The 13,802-nt window shown below is 42.3% G+C and overlaps 1 protein-coding gene across 1 annotated transcript in view; it reads right to left on the reverse strand.

The window, feature by feature from the left end:
* Positions 1 to 3,200: 3,200 nt before the first annotated feature.
* The window catches only part of fam171a2a (family with sequence similarity 171 member A2a), a 63,072-nt gene continuing 52,470 nt past the window's right edge, over positions 3,201 to 13,802 (reverse strand). The window contains exons 6-8 of the mRNA XM_072694483.1: positions 8,560 to 8,673; positions 8,250 to 8,376; positions 3,201 to 7,865 (exon numbers count right to left, since the gene is read on the reverse strand). Of these exons, the coding sequence (XP_072550584.1) occupies positions 6,359 to 7,865; positions 8,250 to 8,376; positions 8,560 to 8,673 (1,748 nt within the window). The 3' untranslated portion in view covers positions 3,201 to 6,358. The remainder of the gene's footprint in view (positions 7,866 to 8,249; positions 8,377 to 8,559; positions 8,674 to 13,802) is intronic.

The following is a 13,802-nucleotide window of genomic DNA, read 5'->3' on the forward strand; positions in this document are numbered from 1 at the left end:
TCTCTCTCTCTCTCTCTCTCGCTCGCTCTCTCTCTCTCGCTCGCTCTCTCTCTCTCTCTCGCTCTCTCTCCTACTCTCTCTCTCTCTCGCGCTCTCTCTCTCTCTCTGTAAAGGGTGGAGAGCGCACGAAGTAAACACGCGCGCACGCGCACACACGCGTTCTGTCAAGCTTCCACGCGCGCTCTCGCGGGTAGGTGCGCGTGTTCGCGTGTTATTAGCGGTCACGTGTGCATAAATATTACACACGGTTGAGAGACCGAGCAGACGGAGGCAGAGATGGAGAAGAGGCAGGGTTAGACCTTTTACACTGACTCATGAGTCAGAACAAGGCAACGGTGCTAGTTAAAGTGCTGCTGAGTGTGAGCATGAAAGCGCGCGACCCAAAGCTAACAAGCATGGGTCAGTTATTCCTCTTTTAACGCAAAAAGTCCACCTTTTCATTCCGCACTCACTGAGCATCAGCCAGCCAGCCAGCGCAATCCGATTATGCCCACTAGTGCGTCCAGCCATGCGCCATCTAGCGGACGATTTGTTATCATAACGCAAGAACAGAAATGATAAAGACAAGCAATAAACAAATCCACACCACATACATACTCAGAGCTGTAACCCTTCGTGCATCACCATTCAAAAGTTTGAAATGACCCTTAATATCATTATTATATATGCAGTAACATAATAATGCAGGTTTAAACAATCTAAACTAGACAACAAAGGGTACTTTTAAAGTGCATGTAAGTAATGTGGCAACAAAGACATGTCAATGATAAATAATATAGAGTAATTATACTTTACACATTGTGCATATATATTTTATTAAAATTCATACATTCATTTGAATCCACTATCCAACAAAAACCTCATGTTTCCATTTTAATGTTTGCCATCGTTTAAATCCGGAATATATACAGAAGTTGTTCTTTACAAAATATCATGACAGATTGACCAATAGAAATGCTCTAAAATGTCATTTTTTTACATTGACTTCCATTAAAAAGTTGCTATTTTTGGAGATATGACAGTGACAATACAGAGCTCTGTTTATTGTTTAAGACACTAAATTTAAATGCATTATATTTCTTTATTTACTTATTTCTATACTGCTTCCTATTAATTACTATAATTGCAGTTGCACTTACTAGTGATTTTTATGCTACCATACTAATCTTACATTATTGAAAATGTAAAGCCAGTTGTATTTGCTTACTGTGTATAGTAGAATATACATATTCCATTTCAATGAATTTGTAGCTAAAACGTAACTTTTAATTGTCTCATTTAAAAGCTATCATTCATATAGTGTGGTCAAAGCCAGTGCACTAAGAGAAAGCACTACCCAGTTCAGGACAGTGCATGTTAGTCACAAAAATCAGAAAAGGCACATATCAAAGCCAGAACAAAAAAAGGCCCCTGTTCATAGTGCATCACTTGTGGTGAGCATATAACAACAAAAATGAACAAAAACCCACCGTTTATTTGTCAGTAAAAGGTGCACGTATTTGTCACTGTACAGTGTACAGCGAAATGTGTCCTCCGCATTTAACCCATCTGGTAGTGAACACACACTCACACACACACACGTGTTAGGGGCAGTGAGTACACACACACACCCAGAGCGGTGGGCAGCCAACTCCAGCGCCCGGGGAGCAGAGAGGGTAAAGGGCCTTGCTCAAGGGCCCAACGGTGGCAGCTTGCCAAGCCCAGGAATCGAACCCACAACCCTGTTATCAATATCCCGGCGCTCTAACCGCTGAGCCACCACTGCCACCACTGCCCCCACCACTGCAGTTGCTATACACACTTGGAACTTCGCACTTAGAGGACTGTTGAGACATCGCCATCAGAAAGAGATGCATTGTGTGTATCAAAATACCATTGAAGTACTAACAACATTACTGATAAAAAAAAACGAGAGCCTCGAGTGTCACAGGGACTAATACTGAATTAAGCTATTCTGGGTGTTTCCATAAAAAGCAGCACGGCCTGCAGATGCAAGGGAGAAATCAGAGAGCAGCTCAAAAGGAACAAAAGAAACAGACAGCAGTGATTATGGGCCCCTGTTCTGGGATAGGCGGTCAGGAATACTGCAGAGATCCTGCAGAAAGTCACTCTGGGCCAGATTGAGGCTGGATAAATTAGAGCATACGTTAAAAATGCATTTGCACCTGATAAATATATCTGAATGGCCCATTATGTAAGACTGTCATTAAAATAAAGCATTTTGGCTACTCTGAGGAGAACAGTTTCTGGTACTGATGGTCTGAGGGCTACATTTTGCCATAAAGCTAACAAGTATCTGTGCTGCTGAGAGGAGATGTAATCTTAGGGAAGCTGAGGTCAAATCTCCTTGCTTTAAATATTATCATAAAGGAAAGAGGTGTCACATACTGTGGCATTAATGTGCGAGTCAAAATCCGTAGCTGTAGCATGTCGACTTATCACTGCTACTATGGCATTAGCAGTTCACTGGCATCAGTTTTGTGGTGTTAGCATAGCTATCGCACAAGCCACCATCCTTGCCCAGCATCACTACCGCAGCATCAGCATCGCTATCGCTGCTTTAGGCTTCCTACCGTGGCAGCTGCTAGCCTCACCCAGCATTGCCACTGCAGTGTTGCCTTCGGTAGCATCACTACCACGCTCGCTGCCAGCCTTGCCCATCATTGATATTGTGGTGTCAGTCACAAGCCATGTTCATTAGGTCGTTAGCATCTCTTCCAAAGTGTTAGCATCACTACCATGCTGGCTGCCAGCCTTGCCCATCACTACAGAGGCATCAGCATCACTATTGCTGTGTTAGCCTCCCTACCGTGCTGGCTGCCGGCCTCATCCAGCATGGCTACTGTGGTGTTGTCATTATTATCACAGCGTTAGCATTATTCACGCTGGCTGCCAGCCTTGCCCAGCTTCACTACTGTGGTCTTAGTCTCAAGCCATGTTCATGAGGTCCTGGGCCCTTCAATCCAAAAACGGGTAAACATGTGGTCTACATCTTTAGACTCTGAGGGCGTGAGGGTGTTTTTTACAAGGCAGGGTCACATGAGATGGTACCTGAAACATAACAGAGGTCATTTTATGCCACAGAACCTTTTTCAAAATAAAGAGCAGATATTTTTTCAGATTGGGGGTCCCAATCTCCCCATTGTTGAAATGCAGATGACCTATCATGAACGGAGACCAAATGAATATGTGAGGCCAAAGCAAAAGTAGAAGTTTATTACAGTGTTATTAACAATAAGTGGTTCACACAGTTTAGTAAGAGCGCTTCACTGAGCAATACTTCAACAGGGTTTAAAAAAATACTCAATACAGTTCCTCTAGTGTAAATTCATCCATGCATCACCATTCCAAGCACAATGCACATCACCTGTCCAGGGAGGGAGTCAGCGAAAGTAAAATGACTCTGAAGTCTGAAGTGTCTTCCGATGCTCAGCGCAGCAAAGGTTAGTGCTAGTGAAGGTTAGCGAAACCAAGGCAAGAGGAGCCAGGCCACAACAGCTTGGTCGGCCAAAACACTCCTTCCCTTTGCAACACTGATCCAGCTGTATCGAGTCTCGAGAAAAAGGTGGCTCAGACCATTCAATAACAGGATGATTTGAAGGACAAAAACATGTCGAGGTAGAAGCTGCTCTTCTGTGACTGATCTTGGATCATGTTCCCATTATGCCAGGTAGGGAATGCTGAAACCAAAGCTATGAAACAGAAGACTGTTTCATGGCAAGCAAGGAAACGATTGATTATTCCAGCATCCGATAAGCTATTAGGTCTTAAACAGTCTAGAACAATGAGCTGGTTGTTTCTTTGCTCTAGTACCATTAAACAACTTAGGAGTGAGTCTCCCAAAAGCTTTGTAACACTAAGTACTTGGTTAACTAGCTCTTAAGAAGTTATTTAACGAGGGATTCCCAAAACTGCTGTATCCAAAGCAGTATGTGATTTTGGTTCCAAATTTAAGTCTAACCCGACCTACTCATTATCATTATTATTATTATTATTATTATTATTAGAATTATCAAATATTTCTTTAGCTGGGTTTTGCCTGCAGTTCAGCACCATAAAGCTAGGGGCCGCTACGTTCCGGTAAAGAGACTGTTGTGAAACCGGAGGAATAATAATAATAAAAATGTTTATGATCATCAAATAAACAATGATACATCATAAACATAAAACATAAATACAGGCTCTACAGAGATGCTTCTGCACATGCTAAAGCACACACTGATTTTATTTACTGTTTATTTACTGAATTTTACTTTAAAAAATCTAAAGGCGTACAAGTAACGGTAGATGCAAATATTGTCTGCATATTACTTTGTAACATACAAAACGTACACATTACATTACTTTTTTTTAATTCTTTGCAATATGTTATTAATTAAGCTACTTAATAGTAATTATGCTTCAGAATGTGCAGATGTGTTCTCTGAAACACATGTGAATTGACAAAGGGTACTTATAAAGCATAATTATAATAATAACAACAATAATGATTTTTAATAACTGGCTGCATTTATTATATTTTAGTTGATTTCTGAGGTCATGAAATGAAAATTATGAAAACGAAGATTCTAAAATCTGATTGGCTGAAAGATGTTCTCAGGTGTTGAAAATACTCAAATACAGAATATGAGTACAGCTGAGAACATGCTTCAGGCAATCAGATTTTAGCATCTTCATTTTCATAATTTTAAACCTTTTTTGGACATAATAGTGAATAAATATTGTATCTGAGTTAAATCAATGTTCTTTAAACTCGTTCTTCTCTCACATGCTTAATTAGTTGGTTTATTATTCGCTTATATTGGCTGCTTTTGGGAAACTCACCCTAGGCTGTTTACTGTCTTTTAGGGCATGAATTATAAAAGACCATATAAAAATATAACAGGATAAGATACAGAAAAGCAAACGAACAGGAAAGAAACAAAGTAATGTAGAAAATGAAACAGGCTGTATTTGATGAGAAGCTATTGTCTCAAGCAAGAATACCAGTATAATGACAATTGTGAAAGATGAGACACTGACTTGAGAAAACCTTGTTTCTCTAAAAGAGCAACTTTTTAGAGGAAAGCTAAGAAATACTAATGATGTTTTTATTAGTATAATGAGATTTTATTTTCTATTGGTCCAAAATGCTGTGCTGGGCCAGTGCCTTGTCCAGAGGGTATTCCTGCCTTGCGCCCAATGATTCTGAGTAGGCTCCGGATTCATTGCAACTCTTATCCAGGAGAAGTGAATAAGAAGATGGATGGATGGACGAATGGATGGGTGGATGCTCCAAAATGTAGACAGCATTTTTAAATAGTATGGCTTATTTACCTGGATCTGACACTAAACAATCACTGGCAGCAAGAAAGTACATCTGAAGAGATGAATGTTAGACATATGTAATTGTACATTCATCTGTATGAAACCTGCTAGTCGCTTATCCCAGTGCATCTTACAAGATTTGTGTACAACTGAATCTAACATCAGACCACAGTTACTGAAATCGCAAAAAACATCAAAGTGCTGCTGTTTAAGCTGTAAAATGGACCACTCTGACCAGGTTCAAAAGGGCAGCTTCTACCAAGAGCCGAATTCAGTGTAATTATAAGAGAATTTGAGTAAGCGCATATACAACCCACAGACTAATTCACTTCCTTTCATGAAAGGTATGATTCAGACACACATACACACATTTCTGTTGTCCAGCTTCAATTAGTCATATAAAACCATAACCTGGATAAAGCCCGCGGCTTGAGGAACAGCAAACAAAACGTGAAGAATTCCTTGATTCAGTCCCTATGTGTTTTTTGTCTTGCTTATTAGGCTTTCTTTCCCCGCTGAGAAATTCTTTAAGGCCTGTGAGATTACTTCCCAAAGTCAGTTTAAAAATGGCTCAAAGTCATTCCTACTGTGGAGCAGGAGGGGTCACTGGAAGAAGGATAAACACCATCTCGATCGGGGTGACAGTGAAAGTTAACCACAGCAAAGATTTAAAAATGTCAAATAATAAAACTAGGCTGTAAAAAATATGGCATCCTCTCGTTTTGTGAACGTGTGTGTCTACATCCCATGTGATTTCTCATCCTACTTACATCTGTAAGACGACTTGTGTATTAACCACTAACCAGGTGGCAACTGGTTAAGTGGCTCCTACTGCTAACCCAGTTCACCGGTCCTGATGCTAGCCAACTTCTAAAAGACTAGGTCCGCGGCCCCTTGGTCCTTAGGAAAATGTCCTCCTCCATGTCTTGTCTCATGTGCTTTCTTACATTCCTGTTCTTACTGTCCATCTTTTGACCACATGTAAGTGAGCATTCAAGAGGGGCGAAGGTGTAGACGAAGTGCCAAGAGTTCTCAACAGAAAGAATGTCATCTACTTGACGTTGAACACCATCAGTGGTCTCTCTTCACGCCGCTGCCATGGGCTCTTCTTATTCTCTCCATCATCATCCTTGTCATCATTGTCATCATCATCAGGGCTGGTCACCGAATCCCTGTGGACCTCCGTGGCACTGCTGCAGGCGCTGTTGTCCCGACTGCGACCACGGCGGGGGAAAGTTCCTCCCCTAGAACATTCTGGTGCCTCGTCCAGGAGTGGAGCCATGGAGCTGTCCTCTGGTGAGTAGGTGGCCGTGTGGCTCTCACTGCTACTGCTGGGATCCATAGTGTCAATAACGGGAAGCTTGGAATAGATCTTGCCATGGGCCTTCCTCTCACCTCCTTCCTTCGCCTTGCTCTCTTCTTTGCCCTTCCTCATCGAAGACTTCCCAGAAATTCCAGGGTATGTTTCTGCCCGGTGCTCCTGGGCAGAGGCTCGCAAGGCCTCGTTGCCCAGCTCGATGTAAGAGTGGCGGACAAGGGAGTTGGAGCGTCCATCCAGGGACACAAACCAGGCCAGAGGATGCGGTTTTACCCCCAACTCCAGTAGCTTTTTCTCTGTGAGGGCCTTTAGCTCCCCGTTGACCTGTGCCATAGTGGAGTCATCGAAGAGCACAGGAATGTGGACAGGGCCTGTGGAAGAAGCATCTGAAGCCCAGTTCTGCTCCGCCGATTCCTCCCCCTGCTGGTCAGCCTTGTCATCCTCGTTCTGTGGCTTGGTAGATGGCTGCTGCTGCTGACCCTGCTGGCGTGGTAAAGTCATGCTAACCTGAATGCCCTCCATATCATGCTGCAGCTGCTGCTGCCTCTCCATGGCCTGCTCTACAGCCGACAGGTCTGAAGAGAGACGCATGTAATGCGCAGGGATTACCAAGGTGGGAACTACACTGCGGTACATGCTCTCCTTCATCTGCTCCATGGAGTGGCAGAAGATGAGCTGGCCAGGCTGTGTGTTCAAGTGATCTGCAGCCTGAGAAGCTAAGTAATCTGGTGGCTTACTGTCCCGGCTGTTGTAATGACCAGCAAATGGGGGCAGCAAAGGTGGTGGAGATGGGGGGTCCGAGGTATAACCTTGGTTGTCCTTGGCGTTATGGGGATGGGGATGGTGATTGTGTCTGCGGTCAATAGAGTCTTCGGCCGAGCTGTAGCCTCTGGCCATGTCATCTTGCAAGAGCAGGTCCAGGTTGGTGGTGTTGGTGGAGCGGGTGGCCTGCAGCGGGAAGCTCTCGCCACGTTTGCTGTTCATGCTCCCCTTGGAGTGTCGAGATTTGGGGCCAGGGCCATGCCTGAAGAATTCCTCCCGCGAACTGTGCAAGTCTCGTGTAGAGGACAGGTCTGATTTCACACCGTCAGGATCTCCGGTGGAGGACGCAGTCTCCATGTGTGCACTGCTTATGAGGTTGAGCTGAGAAGTGGATGTTCCTTGGTCCCGTTTGGAGCTCTCCAGAGTGGAGGAGATATGCATTTTACGGTGATGTTGCCTGGGTTTCAGACATCTCCTCCTGACAGAATAAACACATACATACTTCAGATGAGACAGATGGCATTATGTGAAATGTGGCTTTACACAGTACTAAATGGATTCATGGAAAAGGTGAGATTTGGGGAGTAGACACCTGATATGTTTCTTCATCTCCTATACCTTTCCATAGCCTTCTAACTTCTAAAGCGACCACTATAAGATCAAGGTGTGGGTTAAATTAGCAAATTAGCATACATAATGAAACAAATTACATTCCTATCTTTGCCACAGTCGCTGCATGCTCTGCACTGTACAAGTGGCCTCACAGCCAACTAAAGGCCAACCTCTGTAACTAAGGCCTTTAAGCTGTGTTTTGGCATATGAATTTCAAGGTGATTAGCTTAGGCAGTTTGAACATGGATACCTGCAATAGTACAGCAGCAAACAGAGCAGGATTAAAACCAGCAGGGCCATAGAGCCCAAAATGGTCAGGAGGAAGATGGTGTGGTATGTGGTGATGTCTCTCAGGCCTGAGGGGTTCAGGATGGTGCCTGCAACAGACAAAATGAGCAATGAGAGATGAGAGATTACTAGCTTATCATGAACTGAAGTTAATTATTAAAAATAGACTAAGAATCAATGAATAAACTAATCAATCATTTAACTGATTTAGTAGTCCAGCCTCGGTTTAGCATATTCAGGAAGGTTAAAAGGCAGTGAAAGGCAAAACTCACCCGCTGTTGAAGGGAAAGCTGCCAGCCAGTAACCTAAATGTGGTGCGACAAAACTCCAGATCATCTGAGAGCCATCCCTCTTAATGTAGCCAGCACCACTCCTGACCCATAGACCTGCAGAGGAGCAGATATCAGATACAGCTTCAACTCACACATAGGTTCAAGCTATAGATTAAAGTTATAAAGTAGTCCAGAAATTGTGCTGTACCACTATTTATGCTATAGATGATAATGTAGTTGTTAAAATAACAGGGAGATTGTTAATGGCTGGAAATATGAGATCTGAATGGTAATTACTAAGATTTAAGCAAGTCAGAAGACGATAATGTCATTTAAGAAGTTGCAGCTGTAGACCAGACACTGGGCAGTAAGGGGCATGATGTTTGCAGAAAGCCCCTGAGGAGGAATTTACAAACGGTGTGGCCTAATGCTTTCTGACAATTCCATCTTGCAACAGCTCTGTTTCTTCCAAAAATATTCCCATGCCTCAGCTGCACAGGCACAGTGTGCAAGACCTTTGTAAACTGGCTTTTTTTCTGTAATCACAAAAGACAGAAATCAGCACCGAGGTTGTAGGTGAGAGATGTTTTTGATCCTGATCCCTTATATATCTGCTAAGAAACACACTGTAAAACATTAATGTCAACTTAAAATGTTGAAGTAACTGATTACAGATAACTCTAGTTTAGTCAAAATCTTCTAACACTGACTCAAAAATGAGCTGCAGCTGAAATTTATTAAATATTTGTAAGATGTTGTATTTGTAATATATTGTAGGTTGCCTACTGCCTGCTTATTTAATGTGGGGAGATCCTAACTTCAAATTCTAGCAGTCTGAGAAAGGCGTGTGATGGGGGAGTTGTAACCTACAGTTGGGAATAAATAGTAAATAGACTAAGGTGGAGAAATACAGACTAAACATCTTACACAGTGTTAAATCAGTTTCAGCTGCATGTCATTTACTGATGTTTTTGATGCTCAACTCAATATGTACTGTTGACTAAACTGAGATTTAGAACTGAAAATGTGAGTTATGAGAATATTTGACTAAACTAAGCTGAATTAACTCAGAAAACGCTCTCTTAATGCATCATAAATTGGCCTTCACAGTGCAAAATAAGCTCATTCAAGCACATACACAGTAATAAAATATTTTTATATTGACGTCCATTGACAGTTAACCCCTTTAAAAAGCCTATGGACTGCCTGTGGCCCAAAAGTGTTGTTACAAAATTCTATTACCAAAGAATAGCCCCACCAGCTTGTACAGAAGTCCCTGTAGTTACTGCATATTATCCCTTAATAAGTGTAATAAGCCTTTCTGCAATAAGGCGTTACGTTTTTTCCCTTCTTCAGCTATTTTGAAGAAACTCAGAAAATGCCATGAAAGTAAGGATTTTGTAAGCTCGGATCATACCATCAGCATATGATAATATGGAAGGTGGCTGTGAGGTGGGTTTTGGTGGCTTCTGCTTTGTGATAGAAGGTCAGACTCCTCTCTATTAAATGGAGATTGGAGTGAGAGATATTAGAGAGTTAAAAGGAGGTGGCAAGGTTTAAGTTTAAGACAAGGCTTAACATCTTTGAGGCTCAACTCAATATGTATGGTTGACCAAGCTGAGATCCAGAACTGAACAAATGTTAGTTAGAAGAACCTTTGACCAAACTAAGTTGAGTGACCTCAGAAAAAGCTCTGTAATCCGTTACTTTATATTTTATGTTGGCCTAATTTGAGAAAATACAGTGCAGAACAAGCACATACAAGAGTTAACTGGAACAGATGGAGGGGCTTGTTGTAACAGCTGGTAAAAATCTGTTAAATCAGTGCAAAGCAGTTAATTCAGCACAGTTCTATGCTATGCAATGGGAATACGAGAAGATGACCAACAGCACATTGTTCCCTAGCATGTAACCACCAGTGTCATTCTGACCACCCCCAAATTTAGGCTGCTCTAGTCTCTAGACTAGTCAAGCTTTAAATGTAGAGCAATTCTAACTTTGAACAACACAACTTCCACTGTCACAGGCTTGCATTATTTTGAATGAGTTTGTCAACCCTGACAGATTTACCCCGTCTAGGTTATTAACAGCCAATCTCGTTTCTGAATTCCAGTACTTGGCAGATCTCTGCCACTGTTGATTTACAACCTGAAAGCCCCACCAACTCATTTATTAAATGCTCACAAGCAGTTTAACAAATGCAGACATGTCACTCTGTGTGAAGCCATGCTGCAGTTTTGTCACTAGGGGGTGATATATGTCCAGCTCGGGATGAAGACCCTTGCTAAGCCCTTGCTAAGGTGAAGTGGGGTGGGTTGGGGATGAGGGGGCTTTCCCAGCACAGCCCATGTAAAGCAGGCAGCCTCCTCTGATTCTCTGGACTAAGCTCTCCATTGTCTGTGAACTATCTCCAAAACAAACAGGCCTCAAAAGAAGACTGTCCCATTAACACAGTAAACACATGATCCCACACACGCCCACAACAAATGCCGCATCATCCTTTTCTTCATAGCAGGACTCTTGTCTGAAGCCCAGTTCATTCTGCTTCCCCCATGCATGCTGCATATTCATGCCCATTTTTGCCTCAGCTCACTTAACTGGGCTGTCATAGTCTGGTGGACTGTAGCTGCCCTCATCAGATTCAAAACCCTGAAGCTGGCCTACAAAGCCAAGACCGGACCAGCCCCTCTGTACTTGATGGCAATGGTCAAAAGCCGCTCTGCACCAAGAGCCCTTCCTTCGTCTCGACCCGCCATCCCTTAAGATCCACGGAAGACAAGCGTCTAGGCTTTTTTCTGTCCTGCACAGAAAGTGGTGGAACAAACTTCCTCTGGGTGTCTGAACGTGTTCCCAGACTGAAGACCTACCTCTTCCGAGAGTACTTGGACGAATAGTACTGTGGTCTTTATACTGACTTGTGTTTAGTAGTGTCTAAACTTAGAGTTGAATTTTTAGTCTATTAAAACTAGCTGAGATTATTCTTGAGTAAACAGTGAAGCACTTTTGTAAGTCGCTCTGGACAAGAGCGTCTGCTAAATGCAGTAAATGTAAATGTGAACATAAATGACTGAGGAACGAGGCTCTGTTTGTGACTTTGTCTCGTATAATTCTGTGTGCAGTGATCCAGACCTGCAATATTGCAAGAAAATAAGGCTCTCTGTTTTCTCCAGACCAGAGTAGCCTTGAACTGATGCCAGAAGAATATCAGAAAATCAGATCAGGGATCCTGGTGCTGGCTTCAGCCATTGACAGTCCAGTTGTATGTCTATGGAAGCACAATATATCATTTAATATATTGTTCAATATATAGTTTAAGGGTTATATTGTTACCTCTTCTACAGAAATTAGATCTCTAATTTTGTTTTGTTTTTTTTTGTGTGTGAGCATCATGACCAGTCACAGTACCAGATGAAAAGTTCCTGTGGGTGTTGATGAATTATGAATTAGTGCTGGTGCAGCGTAGTAGTTAACAACGCTTCCCTTGTGGCAGATTAGGGTTTGGTTTCCAGCTGAGGAAGCACACCAGGCTACACCAATAAGAATCATTGGGCAAGACTCCTAACACTACATCCACATACCTGTGTAACCTGATTCTCATCATTGTTGTCATTCAAAAAGGTCATGATGGATGGACCAATAGAAATGCCCCAAAATGACTGTGAACAAAATATTTTTGTTTTTGTAAGTCACTCTGAATAAGAGTGTCAGCCAAATGCTGCAAAGGTAATCCAGCAGTTCAGACCATTCACATTAATGGCATTTAGCTGACGCTCTTATCCAGAGCGACTTACCAGGTAACTTGCATTACAGAGACAGGCCTCTTATTGGTGTAGTGCAGCATAACAGCAGTAACACAGACCGTGAATTAAAGACATCCCACATGGTGTGGTAGCTCACTGGCAGGTAGTGGCGTTATCTGTTGCGCCGCACCACCAAATGTATCAGCATGGGGTAATATGGGAGGTGACTGTGAGGGGAGGGAGTCTGGGTGGCTTCTGATTTGTGGAAGATAAGTAGACACCTTTTAATAAGTGGAGCTAGGGATTAGAGATATGGCAGAGTTAAAAGGATGTGACGGGGTGGTGGTGGTGGTGGTGGTGGGTGGAGAAGACTTTGTTATTAATGTGTAAATGTCTTTTGTGACCAGTGCATTTTCAACATACTGGAATGTGTATTGCAATATTTATAAATATATGTGTTCTTATTGTGTAGCCCTATTTATATCAGTTTCCAATGACAACCTTGTAGATCCTAAGTTAATTAACCAGCTTATATTTTTCCAAAAAAACACAAAACATGTAGATTTACTATGTAGATTTGAATATAATACATCCATTTAATCTGAATCTATAAAGAAATCAATTTCCATGACACTATCAATTTATAGACATAAGGTCTATGTGTAAATCTCTCCATCAGGCCTTCAATGGCCTTCCTCTCTCTCATAAACAAACAACAGCAACCACATCGTAAACACAGTGAGGGTCAACAGGATCAGAGGGGATTTTTCTTGGGACCAGACATTACAATCCACTACATATGGATTAGTTATTACTTAATGCCCAGCAGGAGACGACGTAAAGGCCTACATTCAAGCTTAGCACTGAAGGTCATCTTAGCTAAATTAAGACAAACCCACAATTTAGTTAGCGTAATGGTTTAATGAGCATGGCCAATAAAAGGTGCAAATAAACAAAGTACAAATAATCATTTAGAGAAGTGGAAAAAAGCCCACTTTGGACCTTCAGGCGAAATACATACAAGGCAATGACCCAAATAGTGTCCAGCCACCATGAATAGTGCAATAAATAGATTATGTTTCTCGATCCAATTCATACAAATGGCAATAGGGACAGTTTTAATAAGACAGGGAGGCTGTGGTTGGTGAAAATCCTTTTGCAGTGATACACTCTGTCCCTGACAAATGCTGCACAATCCCCAAAAAATTGCCCCTCGCACTGAATCTCAAAATATGCCACCCTAGCAACGGCACTAACTGTGCAGGCCTTGTTCTCAGTGCTGTTAAAGAATGCTCTCATCTGAAGGACTGGGCGAATGGGACAGCAGGATTAGGATTCCTCAGACTAAGCTGCTTGGTTGGAGATAATTTGAGAGTTTCTCTTTACAGCCAATGGAGGCTAAATATAGCTTTTACTCCTCAGTCTACAGGAAACGTCATAGCATAGGAGAGTCTATAAGCTTCAGTAACAAATTCAGTAAAGTCTATGGGATAAGCAGTGTGT

The sequence above is a fragment of the Salminus brasiliensis genome, chromosome 12, assembly GCF_030463535.1.
Source record: "Salminus brasiliensis chromosome 12, fSalBra1.hap2, whole genome shotgun sequence".
In the NCBI taxonomy this organism is placed as follows: domain Eukaryota; kingdom Metazoa; phylum Chordata; class Actinopteri; order Characiformes; family Bryconidae; genus Salminus; species Salminus brasiliensis.